Source organism: Mycteria americana, chromosome 3, assembly GCF_035582795.1.
Source record: "Mycteria americana isolate JAX WOST 10 ecotype Jacksonville Zoo and Gardens chromosome 3, USCA_MyAme_1.0, whole genome shotgun sequence".
NCBI classification, from domain to species: domain Eukaryota; kingdom Metazoa; phylum Chordata; class Aves; order Ciconiiformes; family Ciconiidae; genus Mycteria; species Mycteria americana.
The window spans coordinates 111,175,774-111,199,323 of record NC_134367.1 but is presented as its reverse complement, the minus strand read 5'-3'; the positions used below and the strand labels follow the sequence as shown (position 1 = coordinate 111,199,323).

General features: G+C 44.0%; 1 protein-coding gene across 4 annotated transcripts in view; it reads right to left on the bottom strand.

Moving 5' to 3' along the window:
- Positions 1-23,550, bottom strand: part of ALK (ALK receptor tyrosine kinase) — a 316,680-nt gene that overhangs the window by 8,741 nt on the left and 284,389 nt on the right. For 2 of the 4 annotated variants that reach the window (XM_075496567.1, XM_075496568.1), the window contains 12 exons: positions 21,654-21,785; positions 20,555-20,699; positions 19,636-19,698; positions 16,795-16,947; positions 15,473-15,571; positions 13,522-13,708; positions 11,191-11,281; positions 10,179-10,243; positions 9,136-9,265; positions 3,364-3,461; positions 2,173-2,265; positions 340-441 (listed from right to left, as the gene is read on the bottom strand). In XM_075496567.1, coding sequence (XP_075352682.1) covers positions 340-441; positions 2,173-2,265; positions 3,364-3,461; positions 9,136-9,265; positions 10,179-10,243; positions 11,191-11,281; positions 13,522-13,708; positions 15,473-15,571; positions 16,795-16,947; positions 19,636-19,698; positions 20,555-20,699; positions 21,654-21,785 — 1,358 coding nt within the window. Of the gene's footprint in view, positions 1-339; positions 442-2,172; positions 2,266-3,363; positions 3,462-9,135; positions 9,266-10,178; positions 10,244-11,190; positions 11,282-13,521; positions 13,709-15,472; positions 15,572-16,794; positions 16,948-17,925; positions 18,025-19,515; positions 19,699-20,554; positions 20,700-21,653; positions 21,786-23,550 lie in introns of those variants that run through there. The other 2 variants (XM_075496570.1, XM_075496569.1) reach the window with 2 other exon arrangements.

Genomic DNA, 23,550 nt, shown 5'->3' with positions numbered 1-23,550 from the left:
TCTCCCTCACTGGCAGGATGGATCCTGCCTGCAGTCTCCCGTGCTGCTTTCCTCAGCGTGGAACTAACGCTTTCCTCCCTGTAGCAGCAAAGCAGCACCTGCATCTGCCTCAACCTCCCTTCCCTGCCTGCTCACCTCCCCAGCAGCACCCGCCTTTGCACAGATCTGATCTTTCTGTTCCCTTGTCTCCTCCAAGATTACTGGCTCTGAAAGCCCAGCTTGCCTTTTTAGTAAAGGAGAAATGAACAAGAACATGTGTTTTTCACAAAATATTCACACTTTACAAAAGGGGTTACAACACAGACAGACAGACGGGACAGAGAAGGAAAGGAAGTGTACCATGTGTCTGTTTTTGATGTAAATATCCCTTCCATGAAAGCCTCAGGAGGCATCCATTTGACGGGCAACATTGCACACCCACCCTTCCGATAGTAGCTGGCTCTGCAAAGAACAAACAAAACAAAGAGTCAGCCAAGAATTCAGAAAATGCCATTGATTCAGGATTTGTATAATTACAAATATTAAAATTATGAGCCCGAGGAGAGACCAATTTAGGCGAAACAGCATGGCAGAGAAAATGCTTAAGAGACCTGTTCCTTCTCACAAAAATAGTGGAAATGGGCAGACCACGGAAGGACTGCTCTAATCTCCCTTGCTTTAGGCCTGATCTGGTGAACCCAAGTTATCCTTATCTGTGTGCATACTCCCAGTCAATTACTCACACAGTAAACTGCTGCTGGCAGAGCCATCCTCCTGCACTTTTCAGCCACAGCAAGATCTCTACCTCACCTCACATGTGGTCACCTTGAGCATCTACACCAAAAATAAACAAAGCCTGTCCCATATGTGCCCAGCCTAAAGCACTGCAAGTGAAATCCAAAACCCTTTATAAGAACGAGGAGCTTGACGAGGAGGATGCTTGGCCATTAGAGCTGGGGCAGTAGTACAAAAATCAGCCTCCCGTGCTCCTGAGACAGGAATTACATCAGTCCTTTAGTGTCGTCGTCATTTAAAATAAAACCTACAAGCCCCAAATCCTGTGCTGGCAGCTGCAGGAGGCTGCTCATGCAAGCTGGTATCACTGTTCATAACAACACAGCCTGAGCATCCAAAGGATATTCCTAGACAAAGAAACGTGCAAACTTCAAAGGCACCTTTGAAAACTCAGCACCAAAGCGTTCGTCTTGGCAGTCGGTTCTGCTGATTGTGTGAGTGTGACAGATGCTACTTTGTCCCAGCAGAGTCCCGTCTGACAGTGGGGCAAAGTGGGGGCTCTTTGTGAAGGGAGAGAGGGGAAGGAAAAAAAAGAAGTAGCTCTGATACACTTGGGTTTCTGAAGGTAGCGCTCTGTTTGCATCACCTCAGGCTGTGACACTGCCAGATCTCAAGCTAAGCAGTGTCAGGCCTGGCTTAGTAATTGCACAGGAGAATCCCCAAGCAGGAAAGAAAGAAGTCATGGCACTGGAAAAAACAGTGTGGGTGACTGAGTACGAGGCATTCCTTCCTCCAAGTCAGAGGCAAATCAATTCCTCAGCACAGCAGGACATGGTGCTGCACTTCTGGAGGTGCTATCTGGAAGATGAGATATCAAACTGCAGCCCTGACTGCTCGTGGCCATTAAAGATTTCCTGGCACTTCTTGCAAGAGCAGACTAGTTAACCCTGTGTCCTGGCTGAATTCCAGTTCGGGTGATTACATTTTCCTGACCTTCCTCTGCACCTTCCTCCTTTATCTGCAGTAAATTGAGGAGATTTACTGATGACACCAAACCAAAGGGGCAGGGGTAGTGTCAAGGAGAGAGATTAAACTCAGAATGATTTGGGACCACAAAACAAAAGGGCACATCAATGCCATTCAGTGTGGAGAAAGTAAAGACAAGAAACTGAGGACAAGGTACAAGAGGGAAGAAAAATGCCTTGCATGACTATCAGACTTCATTACCCAGAAGAAAGCTGTAAGGAATGGGAAAAGTCTTCAGAACACAGTTAAACTACAGGTGAAGGCAAACACCAAAAAAACATTAGCTGGGATTCATCAGGATGGAATCTCTCCACTCTCGCCTTGCTAGGTTTATGCAGAGCAGCACACGAGCCTGCTCTCCTGCACAAACACTGCTCCTCCCTTGTTTTAGTGAGCTTCCACTTGCGGATACCCTGGGCTTAGCTCTGCTACCTGTATATATCCCGGGCCATTCCAAAGTCTCCAATTTTAGCCACTCTCCCAGGCCCTCGACAGGTAAGGAGGCAGTTCCTGGCAGCAATATCCCTACAAGGAAAGGGAAGAAAAGCAACAGAAAGAGAAGAACCACTTAATCATTTGACAATTTTGCAAGCCAAAAAGAAAACAAAGAATAGTACCTACTTTCCTGAGCTGCAGAGAGCCCACAACAGCCAGAAAAGTCAGTATTTATGGATAACTACTGATGTCCCAAAATCCAATCTACCCCAACAGCAGGAGCTGTTCTGCTCTTTAACATTTCCTCTTTAAACTTCATGTAACATCTTCCAGCTGAAAGGATGGGTCTCCTGTGAGCCTCCCTTCACCCCAGGAGCTATTTTTAAGTCTCTAAGGAGTTGCAAGCAGTGGGGCTGATTTCAGCAATGTACTAGTCCCAACATCAAGCTGTCTGGGGAAAGATCTACTGACCTGTTCCTAGCGTGCTTGTTCAAATATTGTCAAACGGGCGTTGTACTGTCAGAGACAGGCAGAAGAACAATGTGCAGGTGTTGCTCTGAAGACTGAAGGTATGGGCCTGAATCTGTGTACGTAGGTAAAGCTCCAGCTCCACCTCTGCTGGGCTGAAGTACACCTTGACATCTGGATAACATGGTGGCATACCTTGTGGGTAACTCTTTCAGAAGAGTGAACTACAATCTCTCTCTACTCATCTCTACTCAGTGGGCAGAATTTTAGACACTTGCCAAACACCCTGTTCTGCAGGAGCAGGTAACAATAGTCATGAGGTGTTGCACTCCTGGCTGTACTTGTACAGCCGTTCTTCAAGAGGGAGAAGAAAAGGGTTCCAGAATGAGCAGAAAGGCACTAACCAAAATCCATGACGGGGAGAGCTCTGAAGAATTCTGTCACGAGACTTGTGTTTCCATTTGCAGAGTAGCCAAACAGGCTGCACAAGTACAGGCACTGTGAGAGCTCAGGATCTTTGGTAAAACTACAGATGTCTACAACCTGATTTATAGCAGCTTTTCTGTTAATTGCTTCTATTATTCTTATTTTATCTACCTTGTTTAAAGGTATCCAGCCACTAGAGTGCAGCAGGACATAAACATATCAAGCAGGGCATTACGAGTCTGTGCTGGCCTGTATGCAAGTCATGCCCATGCTGACACAGATGTGTTCACCTACCTGTGAATGAAGTGGTTCTCCTCCAGGTACTGACACCCACAAGCAATGTCACGAGCCACGTGGAGCAAGTCCAGCATGGAAAGGGAGGAGGGCTGATTCTACCAAAAGACAAGGGACAAACATGGGTTAAAAGCAAGAACATGGCATGATTCGTCACTGATACAGCGCTGGGGACTCTCCAACAAGTGACGTAGCTCAGGTGTTAATATGCAAAGGGATTACAAAAATGTGCAAGAGGGAGTTCATATCCACGAACTATGCAACGGATGTGCAGCCGTGATGTCATACAAATCCCAGGGACAAAATCAGAACATCTGGATTCGACTTTCCCGCTCCATTGGGATGGGCCTGTAAGAATTTCCCCCAGTCCTCATGTAAGATGCTTCTGAATTTTCAGCATGATTTTTGAGGAGATCTGTAGCCTGAACTGGTCCTCACTCAGTTTCTTTGTATTATTGCTAGCTCCTCTCTAAAGTCACCTTGAACAATGAGAATGACATTTTGTATAATGGCATGAGTCACATTTGCTCTTTCCCTCCTCCACATCTGTGTAGGTTTTATCTTGCCCCTCAGAGCACTGACACAAGGTTTGTGTAGCCAACGGCTATGGAAGACTAAGGCTGCCAGCTCCTTGTTCCTGCCCCTCTGATGAAGTCTACAGCCCTTGCCAGCAGGAGCCAGATGCTTTAGTGAAAAGCGCAGGCTTAGCCCCGGCTCGCGTTTGCTGGCCTCTGAAGCCAGTCCATCAGCTTCTGCACTGAGGTGTGAATCAGTGATCCCTGCGGCCAGTCCTGTGGGGGAGGAGGAAATTGCTGCTGCCAGCGGGGTGATGACAAACAACTGGGTGGCAGTGACTGCTTATTCCACAGCAGCCATTTGCTAGCTAAGTATTTATCTGTGGCCTTAGTTATTGGACCAAACAAGCCTATCCCACCCTCTAGCGCTCTCTTATGACACCTACGACTCTGACCAGTGCCCAAAAGGCACACCTGCCCATGGGTCTCTCCCACTGATGCACAAACCAGCATGGGTTCACCAGTGACAGAGCCTGCTGGCTCTGCCAGCCCATCTGTTGTGATGAAACATATCTCCAGACTGATGCGATGCTGTGCTGGCCATCCCACCTGATCTAAACCACTGCTAACTGGGACTGGAAATAAGCCCAGGCTCTGCAGTAGGCAGCAGCCAGTAGTTAAACAGTGGGCATTGGCTGGTAAAACCTAAAAAAGTCTTAACGTCTTCTGAAGAGATTAGGAAAAACCTGGCCTCAATACTTGACTAACGAAATAACTGAAAAATGCTGCATCTCTGTGTGAACAAAGCCCACTTTTTTAGTGCAGTGCCATAAAGCAAAATTGTTTGTGACCATGTATCATCTGCCTGTATTTTATTATTTACACAGTATAGTTCGTTGCATATATATACTTAACTGATTCTTTAAAACACAGGACTATGCCACTCCCTAAACCTTTCTTTTTGTAGAGTAACCATTTCCTGAAAACATAAAGCCTTTCCCCCCCCCGCCCTTTTGTGGGGAAGGGGGAATAATGTTTTTTACCTCTGTGAGTTAAAGTGACTCACCAGCTACACAAGATGGCTACAGTAAGAAAGGATGCAGATGCCTTCTTTTTCCCTTTCAGGGCATAACCAAAGGGAAATTAATATCTCGGTCTACCTATTCCCTCCTCTTCTGAGCAAGGGTCAGAAACCTGAAGTGAAAACCCGAGTAAAAAGCCCAATTCTTTATGTGCAATCGATTCCAGACCTGAGCTATACTGCAAGGCAGTCAGTAGGCTTAAGCCACAAGCTGATTTGAACAGCATAGCTTTTTTATCTTTTTCCCTTTTTTTCCCCTTCCTTCCCCTCCTTGGATGAATTCCTTCCACCTTTTATTTGGCTAAATACAGTCCTAAAACAGATGTGACTGCCCAGCCAAGGACAATTTAGCCATGTAATTTGTTTGAAAAATGGAGGTTTGGGATTCATTTTGCAAGGGGAGCAGCCTTGAGACACCAAAAGATTCACTTTACAGCTTTTGCTCCCCAGATGAATGGACAATGCCAGCTGCAATGCACCGCTGCTCAGAGCAGTGGGCATGCTGGAAGCACTAGTGTGACACCTCCCCGGGTGAGGCTCAATCTTGCTAAAGGTGAATGAAATCCTGTGTATTGTTCAGTGTAATCACTGCTCTGTGCAACAGGCTGCACAACACAAAGGGGGGGAAATCATTTATCCGTATACGATTTATCTTCCAGAGCTGTTCTTTGATTGCTGTGCTGCGTGTGAGAAAGATCAGCACTGAACTTCCCAGAATGGACAATTCTGCAACGCTCATCATGAGCGAAGGCTCCAATTCCAGGTGTCTCTCAGTCTACCAGACTGCCTCTCTCCAGAGGGGGAAGGGGTAATCCTATAATAGATGTGAAACTTTATTAGAAATGGAACACAGAAACCCTTCCGGGCTGTAAACCCTGGACCCATGGAGAAGTATGAATCTGAAGCTTATGGAGTAGACCTGGTGGCATAAACTGACAATATTCCACAAGAGTCACTAGTATTGTATCAGTAATGTTGGATGAACATTTGGCTTACACATATGATCATTCTTGCTTAGAGTCCAGAAAAATCATTACATGTTGGCTGAACATTGCTTTCATTATTTACATGAAGAACACAGACGAACAAGATGCAATAACCTGTGCTGGCAGCATCTTGATCTCCCATTAAGTTGGATCCCATGTCCTGATACCTCCTGCAGTACCTCTAGCTTCCCATTTCACGTCCCTCACAAAGTCTTAAGTTCCCCTTTCCCTTGCTTCACCTTCTCCTCCACCATTCCCTCTGCTCCTTTCCAGGCTTTTCAGTGGCTGAGTACATGGCAGCATGCTGCATGTGTCTTGCTCTAAGTCACACAGGTTCTTGCTGGCCAGTGGCAAGTCAAACAAGACAACTCTTTTGCTCAGTGGTTGCTCTAGTGTGGTGCTTTCTTCTTCCTGAAGCCTTGGAATTAATGCCAAGTTAATACCTTTCACACCTCTATTAAATTTAACTGAAACTGGCAAATGAATTTGAAGTTATGGCAGGGGAGTGGGGAGAGCAACTGGGGGATGAAGGTAGAGAATGAACACGTAAATCTCTCTGCAATCAGGCTGAAAGCAGAAGTAGGTGGGAAAGATAAGGTAGTAAGGAAATAAGATGGAAAATACAAAACTGGAAAAAAACAAGGGAAATGACAACAGTAATTCATACGGTGCTTACTGCACAGTAAGCAGTGCACCTCTGTTACTGAGTCAGTCAGCTAGGTCTTGTGTGTTCAGTTAACTCCTGTTGGAAGCAAAGCTCATCAAAGCCTGTTCACTCTGCACTGTTCTTGTCTTTCCTTTCCTTTAATGGGCCTGGAAAGCTAGACATCCAGTCTACTATGCCTACCTTCTGCCTGCCTTCCTTGAATGAGCAAAAGGAGGAACAAAGCAGCTCAGGGTTCATTAAGAGCAGCGATACATCCAGCAGTACTGAGCCACAGGTCTTACATACAGAGATTCTGTCACACCTCAAGTATATGCAGAGGGTAAATCCACTTCCACAGCTGGATCCCATATTTCACAGAGCACACCCCCCCCCCCCCATCTCATCTCTCATCAGTCAGTCTCCTAGCCTCATAGTTTCTGAGCCAGCAGTCAAATATGTGCACCAGAGGCTGATTTCTCAGCACTCACAGGTGCCATTAGCCCCTCAGAAGCTGCCCCAGCAGCCAGACAATGAATTACCCTGTCATTCTCGCCCCACATGGGATGGTAGCAGAAGCGGGGCAAGGCAAGGGGAAGGAAGGCGTTAGCAGTGGAGCAGAAACGTGTGGATCTGTTTCTGCACACAGTCAGGATGTCCACATTCACCCAACTGTTAAAGAGGGACTGGAAACTGTTTTTCTGAATCAGTTCCAGCTTGCAACTGCCCATCTGCATTTGAACCTCAGCTTTCCCAAAGTGTGACAAGCATGGGACAGAGCAGAAAACAGCAGCATCAGTCCCACGTCTGCTTCAGTCCTGGAAGCAAGTTAAATGCAGGAATAGGGGAGGATCTTCAAGGTGCTGGGAACAGCCCCTGTGTGTATTAGTAGTTATGGTCAGTCTCAGGTAACCTCAAACAGGTCAGGAAAGACAAGGAAAGAAGAGGAAAGGAAGGAGACACTGTGAAGGCAGAAAGAGAAATACCAAGGAAGTAATGTATGCTGTGCCTGGGGTGAACCATCCACCTCTTCTGACATTAGCTTTCCCAGCGGTTGGACAGAGCTACTGCTAACAGAAATGGAAGCCCTGGCATGCAAGGAGGAACTCATGACTGGGGTAAGGGCAAACAGAAAGAAACCTCTCAGTTCAGAAGGCTCCCATGACTGCATCCTATAAAGATTAAGGGCTTTTCATCTACAAAAGCAACTGGTTCATTTTACTGCAAGTAGGTAAAAATTCCTGCTGTTCAGGACTAATGTTCTTGGTGCTTCCTCACAAGATCCTCACCATTACTGAGCCAGCTTCTCCCTCTAATTTAACGAGCCAAAAAGATGCTTCCATTGCAAAGTGATGGATGCCCTTGCCCTGCACCACCCTGTTTCACCTGCCACTTCACACATCTAGCACAGCCTGTCCTGGCAGTTTTGAACAAAGCACCTACCAGGCAGCATACCCTGCCCACGCCATTTTGCTGTGCACCGGGTGAGAGCAGAGCCCACATTGCAAAACGTGAATTTCCCCGTTCACCTACCACCGAGTTCAGCCCATTTGTATGAGCTGACAAGAGCATCTCTAGGTGCTACAGAAAACCAGCCTCTATTTATAAACACTGCTTGCTCAGATTTCAAACATCTTGACTTTCTGGGTGTTTAGCCTTCTTATCCAGGCAGGAGCCACTTTATTGCAACCTATCCAAGACTGCAGTGCTCCTGAGCAACACAGACCATTTTATACATCTGAAAACCAGACTGCAAGGAAAAAATACAAAGTCAATCTGTTTCCAGATGCCTGGAGGAAGAACCTTATTTATATCTGTTAGAGCCAATTTGTGTTTCTCTTGTACTGATAAAATCCAGCATTTTGTCCTGTGTCAAAGAAATGTAGAGATGAAGTACGAAGCTGGGTCCTGGTGCTAAACTTCAACAACATCTGGGTGCCTTTCTGATCCAGGGACTCAGCAAACTATTCTTCTGAAATACTGATTCCTCTCTAGAAGTCACAATTTATTTCTCACACATTTCTAACTGTCATTTTCTATTGATGCTGATTTCAGTGGGAAAATCTTTAAAACTCTGGACTAAAGATATTTGCTATTAAGTCAACAGCTCCAGGCCAGATTCTCTCCTAGCCTATGTCAAACTTGCTCTGACAGATATCCACAGAAATGCACCTGATCAGCAGTTTAAATAATGGATTTATCATTACTAGCTCAACGCTTTCCCCCAACCTGTCCCCAGCTGGTGTGAGGAAGGTAAGAGTAGAGTTTAACTTTTTTTTTTTTAAACTTTGATTTTGTTCTTTCTGTAGATAGTATCTGCAATGCTATCTAGCAAAGTCCAGGGATAAGGCACCTCTGCATAACCCCAGTAACATCTGTTCCCTATACGTCTGTGTCCTGCCCCCACAGTGGTCTTCTAGCAACAGAAATTTTCTAACCCTCTAAAATGCTGGGAAATAGTAGCTGCATGAATCAGCTCTTTTATAGTTATGTATTTGCCTTGTAGCAGCAGCTTACTAAATAAAATTCAATTTTCTCTTTTCTTACCGGCCTAGGCCGCGTCTCTCGCAGGAACGATTTCAGGTCACCTCCAGCCATGAGCTCTAGCAGGATGAAACGAGGCAGTGCCTGCAAGCTCACCCCGATACAGCGCACGATATTCTGGTGGTTGAACTTGCTGTGGAGACAGGGAGACTCAATTATGGAGTGACTTTGATCCAAAAAGCACAATTGCAGAAAAGAATCAAAATATTTTGCTGCAGGGAATGTTTGGTTTTTTTTCAGAAAGTAACAAATCTCAAAGGTAGGGTAACTGGATAAAGCTAAAGCGCTACCCCTGCACTCTGTGTCTGTCTACATAGTGCAGAAACAGAGGTGGGGAAGAAGTGGCTTTTGGCTGCTTTTCCTCTTCCTATATTCTGCATCCTTTTTGGGCTACAGCAAGACTTGTGGGCTATAGGAAGCAGAGAATGTCTGATAACAGAGAAAAGTCTGCTCCTAATTTCCCTATCAAAGGGGCAGAAGCTGGGCTAGGGCAGAGTTGTTCCAAATAACATACTGACACAGATCCTCTGCTTATGTAAGGGATATTCCTCAAGATCTAGTCTCTAATACTTACTTATTTCTCCAGACCTCAATGTGATGGGAAACTATTTCCATGGATTCTAGGACTCAGTCACTGACATGTGTGTAACATGACAGCAGCATTAAGTCAATGCCATCTGTTAGTTTTGACTTGTCAAACCCAAACTCCTAAGGCTTGTTTTTACCTAATTTTCTGATCTCTAAGAGAAATCAAAGGATCCTATTATCAATTCTGAAAACTGAGCCTAAATATTTTCACTTTGGATAATGAAAACCAGCGTGGACCCTCTTGAAGATTTAGCCCTTAATCATCTGGTGCCTCTTTATTTGTAAGAAGAATAGAAAAGGATGGTAATGCCTATCCCCTTTGTAAAACACTGACAGCCATGCACTAAAACTACTGTATAGATGTGTTGCGTGGACATCACCTTTCAAAGCACCTTTTTTCTTTACAGTGCTGGGCTTTGCAAGCCTACACAAGTGCTGTTCGTCTTATTCATACACACCTGATAATGAGAGCTTCCATGAGGAAGTCCAGCTCATCTTGCTCCGAACACACTTCTGGTAATGTCTGGAAAAGAAAGAACAGGTTGACAAGGAGAAGATATTTAAACTTGCAGATGTAGAACACCTGGCACAATCAAAAGCACTAACATTGTCTGCAGCAATCCTTGTTTCTCTAAAAGAAACCTCACTCTAAGATAATAGCTAGACCATCACTAAACTAGACTGTGAAGCCTGTTGAAAGGTAAAGATTAGAACACGTGGCCCATCAACGCCACTGTCATCCTCCTCCCAGCAAAGGAAATAGCCCAGAGTGCACAGGGAACAGTGATCAGTATATGGGACTCTGCTGTATAGAGAACGAGGAATGAGACCACAGTTCCTGAGCTCTCTGACAGTTTGATACTCCTACCTCCCACCAAGACCATGAACTATAACCAGCAGTAGGACTGTGCCGCTATGTAACCTCTAGGAGAAAACAAGCTAGCTAGGCTGCTGAAGGCCTGGAGAACCCTACCAGGGTCTCTTAGGATTTAACTTCACATCCAGTGCATATCCATCCTGTAATGGAATGGTGAGATCCCTGGAAAGACAGCCATCTCCTGCCTCCAGACTCTGATGTATGTGCCAACTGCTCTTGGCCCTGTGGAGACTTTTGGCCTCTGACTCAAAGGCTTTGGACAGATTACCACACCAGGTGTAGCATGTGGAGAATGGACAGAGGATGGATTTATTTCTCATACCTGCAGTCTACTGCAGCTGTATGGGAAATCTTTGCCTATTTACTACTTACAGACCTCTTTTAACAGTCTCACAAGCCCATATGCTACAAGCTGTACCATCACTATGATCGATTAAAGCGTTGCAACAGAGCGGCAACCTTTCTAGCCACATCCTTCAGTACTATATTCACCTTCATTTTTATCTTAATTCATCTTCATTTTTATAATGCATTGGGACTCTTGGGTGAAAGGTGCATGAAACCATCATGATAACTCATACACTGTCACTTACTTTCACAGCCACCTGCAAGGGACTGGGGTCGCTGGGGATCCCTGCCACCTGACCTTCATATACCTCACCAAAGGCTCCGTGGCCCAAACCCCTGGACAGACCAGAGAAGACAAGAAGGTTTTACTACAGAGAACACACATTATAACACTGTGGTCACAGCTCACAGAAGGGGCTCACAATTTTCATGGTAGTGAAACAGGGAGAACTGGATATTGACACTGATGATACCACTCCTCACACTATGCAGGGGACCAGACCTTGATGTGATCTTTCCTGGACCTACAATGTATTTAATTGGTAGGAAAAGCAATCCTCAAAAGTGAACAGCCCCCAGTGAAATCAAGTTGCTGGCGCTGCAGTGTGTAATGGATAGCACTCTTCTATGGTTTTGGTGTCAGTGCTTTAGTGGTGGGCGCTCCAAAACAGGTCAATAAAGATAGGTCTTAAGTCTTGGTGTTCCCACACCCTAAAAGCATTAACAGTTCCCATGATGTTTATGCATCACCATTAAAGAAAACATTGAACAAGAAACTAGGAAGCACAATGGTTCTCAAAGGACCTGAATTCTAAACCAAGTATCTTTTCCTGATTTACTTTGTGATTCTGGGTAAGTACCTTAGCCAGTAAATGGTGATGATAGTGCTTTGTAAAGCCCTCGGCTGTAGGAATTCATGCTGAGAATTGTTTCTGTCACTGATCATATTATGAAATTCACAGTTTTATTTTGAATAAGGGTACAAGAAAAAAAGAAAGGAATTAAAGTAATCACACAACAGATCCTGTCCTATGTCCTTGTGATACAGATTTTGCATACCTGTCTATTCAGTCTTCACTTGCTTAACGTTAACTGGTACAACAATAGCTATACCACATAGGTGGCATGTCATAACTACATAGCGAACTCTGTCAGAGAATGAGGCTGCATCCCAGATCCTGAGTCCCTCTTAACCCTGCATGGGCTGCACATTGGCCACTAGTAGTTTGAGCCTCTAAGAGACATTCCTGCACCTCGGTCCGGGTAAAAGGCTCTCAATAAGGCTCTCTTCTACAACACGCACTTTTCTGGTAGAGCCAGGTCTGGCCTGAGAGCTGCACTGATTCTATTCTGTGGTCTATTGGTGGACTGTTTTTGCATGGGCTGTTGCCCTCCTGTCCGTTCAAACGGGTGCTGCTAAGGGCAATCTGCTCTGTTGCTGCATAAGCTCTGTCTGTAGTTTTGCCAGGATAAAGACCAGCCTAGGCAGTGAAACCATGGTGAGGACTTGCGTTGCCTGTGACTCAATGACTTCTTTTAATAACATTTTGTAGGCAGCAGCTTGAGACACTATTCTTGGCTATGCCTGACCAACTTATTACAAACTGAGGGTATAAAACAGATCTCTACAGCTCATAACTCACCCTCCTCCCAAAAAGCCCACCTTCCCTGCCCTTATCAATTCCCAGCTGTATCGTCTGCTCTCTGCAGCTTGCCGCACTTCAAAAATCCTTTCAGAGCCCAAGTGACAAAGGCAGCAGCAGCACAGGGTACACTGGAAACTTCCAGATGCAGTTCAGCAAGATGTGCAGGTAAGGGGGAATGAGATAGACAGCAAAACATTGCAGACTGCATAGACTGCTCTGAGCATCATCTTTTTAGCACTGTAAGCTCCCTAGTCTTCCAAGCTCTCCTGCTTCCACTTCTTGGCTTTTTGTGTAAAACCACATGGTACAAGGCTAATGTCACATTCACAAGTGGCATGCACTGTATCCTGCAGTAGAGCAAGATGGGAAAGAACTCTGAATTTTCAAGCTTTTCTTAAGAGACTATTTCAAACTTTCCAGAAGTTCTGATCTAGACATGACTATCCTGCTGGCTTTATATTCCTGTCTTTTTAACACTGTCTGGCAGCCTTAAACCCATTGCTTTTCCTGCTATTGTACTTAAGGATGTCATTGTCTTTACCAAAGATCCCATCACAGACTTTAAAAAAGCTTCCTACAAGCCTCAGCCTTCCCAGCATTTCATCAGTTAATACTGGAAATGGGCCATTCATTGCACAGTCTGCAAAAGATGTGTCTGAAATTACTGGTGATGTCTCTTCAGTTCCTCTCATAATCCCAGAAGATTAACACTGCACCTGTAAAAGGTCAAGGAGACTGCCAAAGGCTAGTACCCTCCACATAAGCCTAACTACTGCAGCTTTACATCTTTCTTATGAAAAGGGGCACGAGTCTAAAAGTGCATGAGAATTTGTATGTGCCTACACAAAGACATGAGTTCGCATCTGTGTAAGAGAGCCAGCATACGTGAGTGTATACGGTGAAGCATGGGGAAGGCAAAGATAAATTTACCGGATGAGGGAGATGTTTTTTCGAGGCACCTCTTTGAGGTCACTAATGGATGTGGTCTTTCCTGCAAAGCAGTAGTTGGGATTGTAGTCTGTCATGATAGTGGAGGTACGCAGCTTGCTCAGTTTATATTCTGGGCTCTGTAACTCCATCTGCATGGCTTGTAGCTCCTGGTGCTTCCGACGATATACTAAATATGGAGAACACAGTAAACCAGACACACGGATTGACTTTGGAACAGGACAGCAGCCATGCAGCACATCTCGCTGGAATTCGCTGTGTGGCCAAATTTGAGTGAATCAAACCAGACAGGGACATGGTTTGGTTATTTCTGTACATCAAATAATTACAGATAGAAAATGGAATCTGAAGTTATCCAGGAACCTTTGATTTACACATCTTATGAAGAAACAGGCTTGCTCATGAACTGTTCGGAAGAAGTAAAATGAATTTCACTTGCAAAGACCTCTGATTTTACAGTTCTGAGGTTTTTGTTTTGTTCTAACTTAGTTTAACTGGACCTTCCAAGTATAAGTCTGGTTCCAAACTTGAGGAAGTCGGGGTATAACCAACTTTCCTAAATCACATAGAAGTGACTAAAATCTTAAATGAATTATTGCATCATACTGTTCAAAATGGATAGACTAAACTGTTACCACAGAATAACACATTGTACATAAAACTAGCTCATTTTGCCGAACTTCTGTTTCTAAACAACAGAGTTGGACTAAATTTGAAATCAGTTTATGGTAGTGTTATATTCGTTGAATCACTTCGCTGATACTTCTGAAATGTCATTAGAAATCACACCTTGAAAGAAGACATCCTGTGGATATTCCTTGAAATAGTAATTGATTTTGCCATATTTTTTTCAAAGCAAGATGCCAATCGTGAGCAGGTTAAACCACTATTACCCTTACTATTGATTTCTGTGGGAGCTGGATTGAGCCCAAAGACTGTGACGGTAATAGCTATTGCATCTTCTCCAGCAGATGTTGCTCAGGGGAAGAATTTAAGGGGTAAACAGGCACTTGCAAAGGCAGGCGGATGTAATGACCTATCCACAAACCCTTCCTGTCCTCCATTTTCCTCCTCATTGCTTTTGCTTTGATTTTTTAAATCGCTGCTCTTTCCTGAGATGACAATGATAGGCTAGTTGGATGGAAAGAGGATTACTCTTCCACTCCCTGAGAAGTAATTAGTAATTTTAAAGGGGTACTGTCAGGCCAGAAATCATACATGTAGGACCATGTGTGTGCAACTGATAACTTCTGAAATTCTTAAAACTGAAACAGCTGCGCAAATCTAATTTAATAGTTGCCATTTGCTGCTCTGGGTACATCTCTCCCCTCCCCCAGACTATATACAGTGTGGACAAAGAAAGGTGGCAGAGCTGTGGTTTGAATCCCTGGCTGCTTTTCATTGATTCAAGTCTATTCTGCTTGCAATCAAATGCAGGTGAGCAATTGTTTAAAATAAGAAAATTAAAGGGTGAAAAATACCTTTTAGTATTTCAAATAAAGATGCCAAGAATGCCCACGTCCTACTAAGTAGCACTTTGTAAAAGGGGAACCTATGTGAGAATTTCAAGCTTAAATGTCATACATTAAGAGGCTAAATCTGTATATAGGCACACAAATAAAGAAGCTTGCTTTTAGGCATTAAGCACCAACAGCTCTCACAAAACCAGTGGCAGCTGTGTTCTGGCAGCTTTACACTACAACACAAGCAATAATGTCTCTTTCGAGATGCAGTCAGTAACTGAAACCTCCTCAAATTGGTCATTGTGGTTAGAAACAACTACTGAAATCTGAAGTTAAGGCGTGTGTGTGGGAAGGTGTCATTAAATACAGCAGTAGCTAAAAACCTGAATCCTTTTCCCTCCCAGGGCCCAATTATCCCTGGCTCAGATCCAGCCCTCATATGAAAATATCTTTTGCAGAGAAATACTCACCTATCATGATTCCTGAAAAAGCCAAAATTAAAGCAGCCACCAATGCTGAAGTCACTACAGACAAGACCAAGGAGAGAGGGAGATGAACCACTGGCTCAGCTGTAACAGAGGCAGGAGAAGAAGGAATTACGTGTTTGAAATGATCTTCCAGCAGCCACTTTTTTGCAGACAGATTTTTCTGCTCTTCTTTCCATTTACTCATCTGCTGCTCCTATAGTGTAGGAGCAACTCTGGCATGATCAGTTCTCAGGATCTATGACCTCTAATACCTCATTGTTTCACTTTCCTCAATTAATATCAAGCCATTAAAACAGGTGGTTTGCTATCAATGAATTAACATGTGCACTCCCTGGGTATGAAAACAAGACCATAAAAAACAGGGGCAGGAGGTTGGGGAGGTGGAAAGAACATTACATTGCCAGGGTTAAAGTGCTGCTATCAATGCCAAATCACAGCAAAAGCAGAAGGAGGACTGCAATATATCATCTCCTAAATGCATCTAATCCAGGCAGAAAAACCTGGTAACAGTAAGTGTAGTACAAAGTATTCCATAGCTGCATCCTCACTTGGGACCACAAGGCATTCAATGACCATCTATTAAGGTTTACCTCACCCTGGCAAAATGACCGTGCTTTTTACCCGTTTTGCAGATGGGAATGGTAAAAATACAGAACAATTTTCCCATGCCAGTGACAAAGCTGAGAGCAGGATCCCGAAACCCTGGCGTCACTTGCTCTAACTGCTGGACAAGAATATGAAGGAAAGCCAGTAATGGAGGTCTGAGCACTTGGTTTTTCAAGTAAGGCAAGTACGGGCACTGTCTTTAGTTCTCCTCAGAGATCTCTCACACAGAATTTCTTACAGATTCTGCACCTGCACCTTATATGTCCAAATCCACAGGAATTATATTCTCCTTCACCTTGTACATTTTTTTGGTTCTTAAGAGGACTGACCTGGAATTTAAGTTTAGCTGGAAAATTCCTTCAGTGAGCAAACTTTCATGATTTCAGAGCAGAATGTGAGCATCAGCGCAACCAGGTGCAAAATTTGACTCTCCTCAGTGCTGCCCAGCATGCCAAACATATACTGTAAAGCAAACCAGCAATGCTGCTCTGTGCACCATTCCTCAGCACTGATGTGTCTATATCCTAGCAAAATAACTCTGCAGCATATATCAGCAAGAAAGAAGGTAACATTCAACAGAAGCCAGTTTTAAGAAAGACTAGGTAACCCTTTCAGGATATCTTATAGTCCAAACTACAGATTTTTGCCATGCATTTTCTGTTTCACACGCTAGCAGCCTACCCCATACACCTACTTACCTATGCAAGACACACCATCCTCAGCCAGCTCTGTGCCTGGCTCACAAAAGCAAATGACTTTTTGAGTCTCAAGATCAACACGGCACTCGTCCATCTCACAGTGACTGCAGTTAAGATGCAGCCTAATATCCACCTCTCCGTGCCCCTCTGTCACTAGGGAGTGGATGAAAGAAGCTGAGTTAACTACTGTAAAGATCATTCATATCATTCCCTTGGGCACTGACAGAAACAAGGGACATGGTGGTCACAGTTGCCAGATGTGGCAGGGTGGGCCCCCATCCAAGAAACTGATTTCTCCCCACCTTCCATAGCTCCTGTGCTTTTCTCATGTAGAAAATAACATCCAGCTAAATTAGCCCCACTGTAGCTGAGGTGCACTGGCTCTCTTTGAGCAGATAGTCCTACCAGGTTAGCAAGGAGGCTGCTGCCAAGGCTAAGGGAAACCTGCCCTTCAGCGCTCTGTGGGGCTCACCCTTTTCTTTCCTGGCCTTCACTCCCTCTGAGATCAAACACTGCAATGTTTTCAAAACTTTCTGGCTGAATCTATCAGGCCAGAGTCCATCTATATTTGAAAATACTTCTGGCTGTTCTAAAGCAAACATTTTTTTTGAGCACATAGATATTTTTATATTTTCTGAACACATTGTAAACATATTCAAGACACTGACTTCTAGGCAAACACAGGCTGGAGTGGCAGTATTTCTCACTCCCATGCACTGCTAGGCAGCACTGCACTGTTTTCTCTAGAAACTGCCTGGTCCAACCTGGATACTTTGCTGAGGGATGCTCTAAGGAACATGTTTGTTAGCGAATAGTCAGGTGATTTGTGTTTCTTTCCTAAATTATCTGAATTATGAGGTTCTGTTACCACTTTCCTTGGCCAAAATTATTCTATAGGCTGCTAGACTATATTGTTGGGAAGTGTTTTCTAATAGCCTTGATGTTCGCTCCACCTACTTTCTTCCTGCTACTCCTGTTCATTCTCCATTGGACTTCGTTATGCTATCTTTCTGCCTCCTCATATTCATGATGACACTAAGCTGTACCCAAGGGTTTTAAAGTCTCCTACAGATGCAAACTATTCTTAACGTGAAACAAACCCACTAGAAGACTTCTGACCAATATGAATACCTTTAAGTGCTGGAGTGTATAAAGTACCAATTGGATTAATAAAGGACACACCATCCTCCCCATCCATCTCTGGGTCATTGTCCACTGCAGCATTGCCACCTACGTCAAACCAGAAGTTACCTTAACAGACTGAGGCTCACTGGCACTAAAATACAGATAAACATTGCAACATGCATGACTTCAGCATATTTAGGGAGGCATCCAAATGAGAAAAGAGAATAAATCAAAGTATTTCACATGTAGGGAACACTTAGCGAGTTGTGGCATGAACCCCTGGTCTTTTATCTCTAGAACTTCAATTTAATAGCAGCAGCTTGTGATAATCAATTTCTTAGCTCTGTCTTAGGCAGACTGTTGCAAACTACGGCACAAACTTCATCTTTAACCATTTGGATGCTGTGAAACATATAAACCCATCTTAAAATTAATGTAGCCAAGAGACTGGAAAACACCAGTACTCAAGGCTAGGTTCAGTACCCTTGCTGATCAAGGTATGTACTGTGTCAGCAGAGGGAATGAATAATCTGATATCCTTCCTCTCCTTTTCACCCTGAAAGCAGGGTGGTCCACCAGGAGTGGGGACTGAAGGAATTTATGAGTTGCTCATTTGTGCTTGGGCACATAGAACGTATCAGGAGCAAAGTATGGGCAATACATAGAACATATCAGAAGCACAGTACGGGCCATATATTTTGTACTACAAGCATGCAAAGATTCCCCCACCCCACCCAAAAATGGCTTTTCCTCTTTAACCGCCTCCAGTGAAATTAAAATTATGTCATGTGAGGCATTCTGTTGGAAAAAGAAGCATTACACAGTAACATTGGTACAAAACATGCACTTAATCATTTAAACTCATTACTTCCTCTTAGGATTTCTAGTCTATCATACACTTAATTTAAGCTGTGGAGAACCAGGGGTTAAAAAGTCCACCACAGTGCAGATGGCTGAAGAAACTATGTGGCCCAGGAGATTATGGGTTAGTAGAGATCTTGAATCTGGCCCACACCAGTTATAATCAACATAATGCCATCTGACAGCTGTCCTGAGACCCACAGCACATGAAATTAGCTCCTTGTTGACTGAAGTCAACACTGCCATTGTTATTAAGAGGGATCCTGGCTGGCAGCCTGAGCCTCTGCCCCCAGAGACCACCTGCGCAGGACCAAGGCCCACCCACAGCAGGGCAGGGTGGAAGAAGCTGCGTCTTTCCCCTGGCATAAAGCCTGGCTGCCAGTCTCCAGGACCAAAGCCGTCAAAAAACAGGTGCTGGCAATGGGAGCACATAGCCTGTGGCTCCTCCTTCTTCAGCACTATAACCCCAAAATGGAAGGCTCAAGAACCACAGCAGGATCTTGATGGCACATTTTGCAGAGTGCAAAGCCAGGATTACAGCTGAAGGACTGACATCTGGCTATTTGCTCAAAGACTAAATGCCATACGTTCATCTAGCGCTAAAAAGGCAACACACAGACATACTAGTACATAACAGTCAAATATGCTAGCTACAGGAGAGTTATCTATCAGTGTTTTGCTGATCATTAGCACTAAAGGAGGGGAAGGGACACCTTGAACACGAAGCCACTTTACCTATATATCCTCCGCCTCCTCCACCTGAGGAGCACCCCCCTCCACCCCCTCCGAAACCCCCTCTTGTCTCCCACCCCCACTTCTTCATGGCCTGGGGGCAGGATCTTCCTCCAGTAGCACCTTCCAGCAAGGATTTTCCTGACCACAGGAAGGAAGTGTTATCATTCCAGCCACCTCCACCACCTGCAGTTAAGAGAAGAGAAAAGGCACGGGTAGGGGTTATTTTTGTGTAAAAAACACTGCAGGTATCTGCAGAACAAGCACTCCTTCAAAGCACCTCAGCTGAAAGTAAGAATCTCATGCCTTGGTTAGAAGAGGGGATGTGCTTGCTACACAGGGCTACAGTGACCTTTCTGTAGGGCTTTTGAACACATTAATCATCTGCACTTCTTTTCACCTACCATACAAGGACAAGTATTTTCTATGGAAAATGTAAAAATATATCCCTGACTACTCCCCAACCACTTGTTTCTGGCTTACAGAGCCTTCCCCCTCTCTTCGCAAAAAATATTTTTTAAAAAACCCCTATGTCAGTTCTCAAGTGGAACAAAAGGAATTTAGTGAAAACATGTCCCAGCCCCGCTCTAAATACAACATACTCACCAGTGACTCACTTTCAGCTCTGCTGGTTGTTCAGTCCAAGGTCTCTTCACAGAGACTTCTAGCCAGGGTGCAATTATGCTCTTTCTGCATAAGCCAGGGAAACTGTGAGTATGTCTACACAGCACAAAACAGTGCAGGGAGCAGGATGGCCACATCAGCACTGCAAACTCCCCCATCAAAGATCAAACAGCTTTGCTTATGAGAGGTACTATGTTATTTGGCGAAAATGTTGCCATTGCTATGGCTATACCATCTCAGATACCCTTATTTAGGCCAAGTATCCTGCACTGTGGGTATATGCTGTACGCATCTGTTATACTTCCATGTTCCCCCTGAACTGTGTTTTCATGAGTTTTGCCTCACCTCCTTGTGAGGAGGAATCTGGGAATACCACATATTCACAAAGGTTTTCTTAAAAAGAATTAACTTTCCTTACCTGCAGCTCCTGAATTTCCATTCAACCCTGGAATAGAGGAATCATTCTCCAGCCTTTCTGGATGAAATGTGTCTGTTTTGGCCCTGTAGGCCCTGCCACCACCTCCTGCTGCAATTATCAAGGGGACCGGTTCTCCATTCTCCATCTTAACAAATTTAGAAATAAAGGCAGCGTTCAAACTAAGTCAGACACGCAAATGGAAGTTCAACCACATGCTAGTTACTGCATGTTGCACTAAGCGGCATCTAGGACTGCCCAGCACTACAAATCGCCATTGCATTATTTATGCACCCACATCCAAAAGATTAATGAATAGCGCTAGTCCTACCAAGTTCTGCAACAGAGAACAGTGGCATCAGCAGCTCTATGAATTGTACCTACAGTGCCGATGGCTCTTAGAAAGCTTGTAATGTTACTGTGTGATGACTTTCATCAAATGAAACAGCTAAGGAGCGCTGCTCTACATAGTGCAATATCATGTCTCCACTGGTAAAGGACTGCTACACTGGAAACTGCCTGAGCATGCAGAGTTATGTAGAATTATGTAGAAGCTGGGTGATCTAAACATATTGTTAATGCCTGAATTGTTAACGCCTGTGTTTGGAATGAGTACTGTCTCAGCTAGACCATGACAGAAAAGATCAGTGGTCCCTAGCCACAGGGTTGCCAACAGAAAACACAGACTATCCTCAACTTTTCTTGTCATTGCACTGTATAGGCCAAATGTGTAGCTGAAGTCCAGTGTTCTACAATGACAGGTTTGAATAAAGCCCTGTGGAATTTGCCCTTTGCTGTAGAATTATGCTTCAGCATCTCAGCTTGCATTGAAAAAAATCCAATTCAAACTATTATGTTTGCAAAGGAAACTCCAAGCCACTGAAGCAAGTGTGGCCATACTGCGTAGCAGTTCTAAGAGGTGTGAAGGGTCATCTCAGCTCACTACAGCTATCAACTGGAACTGAAGGATACCTGGAGCTCACTTTGTGGACCCTTCCCCAGAGGTGTATAAAAGGGTTCTCAGGTATTTCAGGCTGCGATACTAGACGCAAGTGGCAGGATGTGTTCATGCTGAAGGTGCAGGGGGACTATGTTTCCATACCTTAAATACGTAAGTTGCACCTCCCCCGCCTCCACCTCCTCCTGCCCATTCATTGACACTTCTGTTCACACGTATCTCTTCTTCAATCACATTGTTCTCTCCAATGCAGACTTTCTGTATAACATCATTAGTCTGCAAACAGAAGACCAGGTCTGAATTCTGGTAAGAAATCTCCATGTCCTTGTACATACACAGGCCTCATGGACCCTTCACCCTCTCAAACCAATAAATTGTCCTCCAGTGAAACTACATAAGCAGAAGCAAGTGAACGCCCTTCTAGAAGAATCTCACTTTTTGCTTCCACTTTTGTCAGAAGAATATGTTGCCTTATTAATTGAATTATTTTGAACAAGCTCAGTGCTGATATCTATTACCATGTAAAAGAGCTCCATAAACTTTTAACATACAAGATTTAGCAGAATTTGCTGCAAATACTTCCCAGCATTAACTATGTGTATTTCACAAGTCGGGGACGGGAGTAACTCAGCGATGATGTGACTTGCCCCACGTCACGCAACAGCCAAATGGCAGAGACAGAGAGAGATCCCAAGTTTCTTTACTCCTCTTCCAGTGCCCCATTGGTTGGGTCCAGGCAGACAACATGCATCTATCAAGAACTAAGCTGTATTGGTGGCTCACGTAGATGTACCAGAGCCAGCTTTAACCTAGGTAGTCATAGCATGGACAGTAGCAATGAGCTCAGCATAGACTAGCCACCTAATATTTATGTAGAATTCCAAGCAAGTTTTGATGTTGATCTGACGCTTATGCTGTAGCAGCAATTTTACTGTAATTACCAGTGCTAGCTAGTTCAAAGCCTACCAAAACAGCTGCAATCCCACCTTTTATTGCAATGTTGACCTGATGTTAAAGAAAATACCTCACTAAAAAGCCTCCATATTTCCTACTTAGGTTTTTTTTTCCCCTCCACCATTTAGCACCAAATGTAATGAACCTTCTGTATTAGGCAAATCACTGAATTCACTAACTAATGTCAAACACAACATCAAAGCATCATTTATAAGTACTTCTGGACTATGACCTAAGAGAGGTAACTGTTGCTTCGATTTAAAATTGGAGCACTAAAGTGCATGACAAGTAGGACTCTGCTGTGAGTACTTGTAAGTTGCAAGCTGTACTTCTAGCTTATTTTACTTTATATGTTTCATCTCAGTAACACTATCTTGTTATGCACACTGAACTCACTAAGTCAACAACGCTTTAAGGGAAAAATGCACAAACAGTTGTTATAGTAGGATTGACCTTCTGCTTCCTTCTACTTTCATGTATGTGTTTTCCTTTAGAAAAGGAACGTGACAAAAGCATCCTCAAGTTACAAATTATTCTGTTGACCACAAAATGTGTCCTAGGCTGTGCCAGAGAATGAATGGCATCCATTTTGTGTGTGCAGACTTGCCTATGGAACTAAACAATCCTCCTTTCCCTAGTCTTCCCTCTCCTTAATTGATTTGGAGTCGGGTGGGGATGATTAATAAAATGACAAAGTCAATGACCCAAAGGAACCACTAGATTACAATTGAATTAAAAAAAAAAAAATCCTTCATGGCAAAGACATAACTGATTACAATCCAATCTAGTAAAAGTCCCTTCTACAAGTCAATGCAATCTCTTTGCCTCAATGAAAGAATTACATTAGCACTCAATAAATTCTCACTAAGATTACAGTGGCCTGCAATTTAATGAGTCCATATATTACACTCAGCTGGAATGTCCTAGTTATAGACGTTAGATGGAAGTTTGAGTTAGGGCATTTCTCATTTCAAAGAGGCTTCATATTAATGGTTTGTTTGTAGATATGTATAATTCCCGTTTTAACATTATTTACTTCAGCATCCAGCCTTGAGAACCCCTCTTTCTTGTCTACATCCTTCAACCT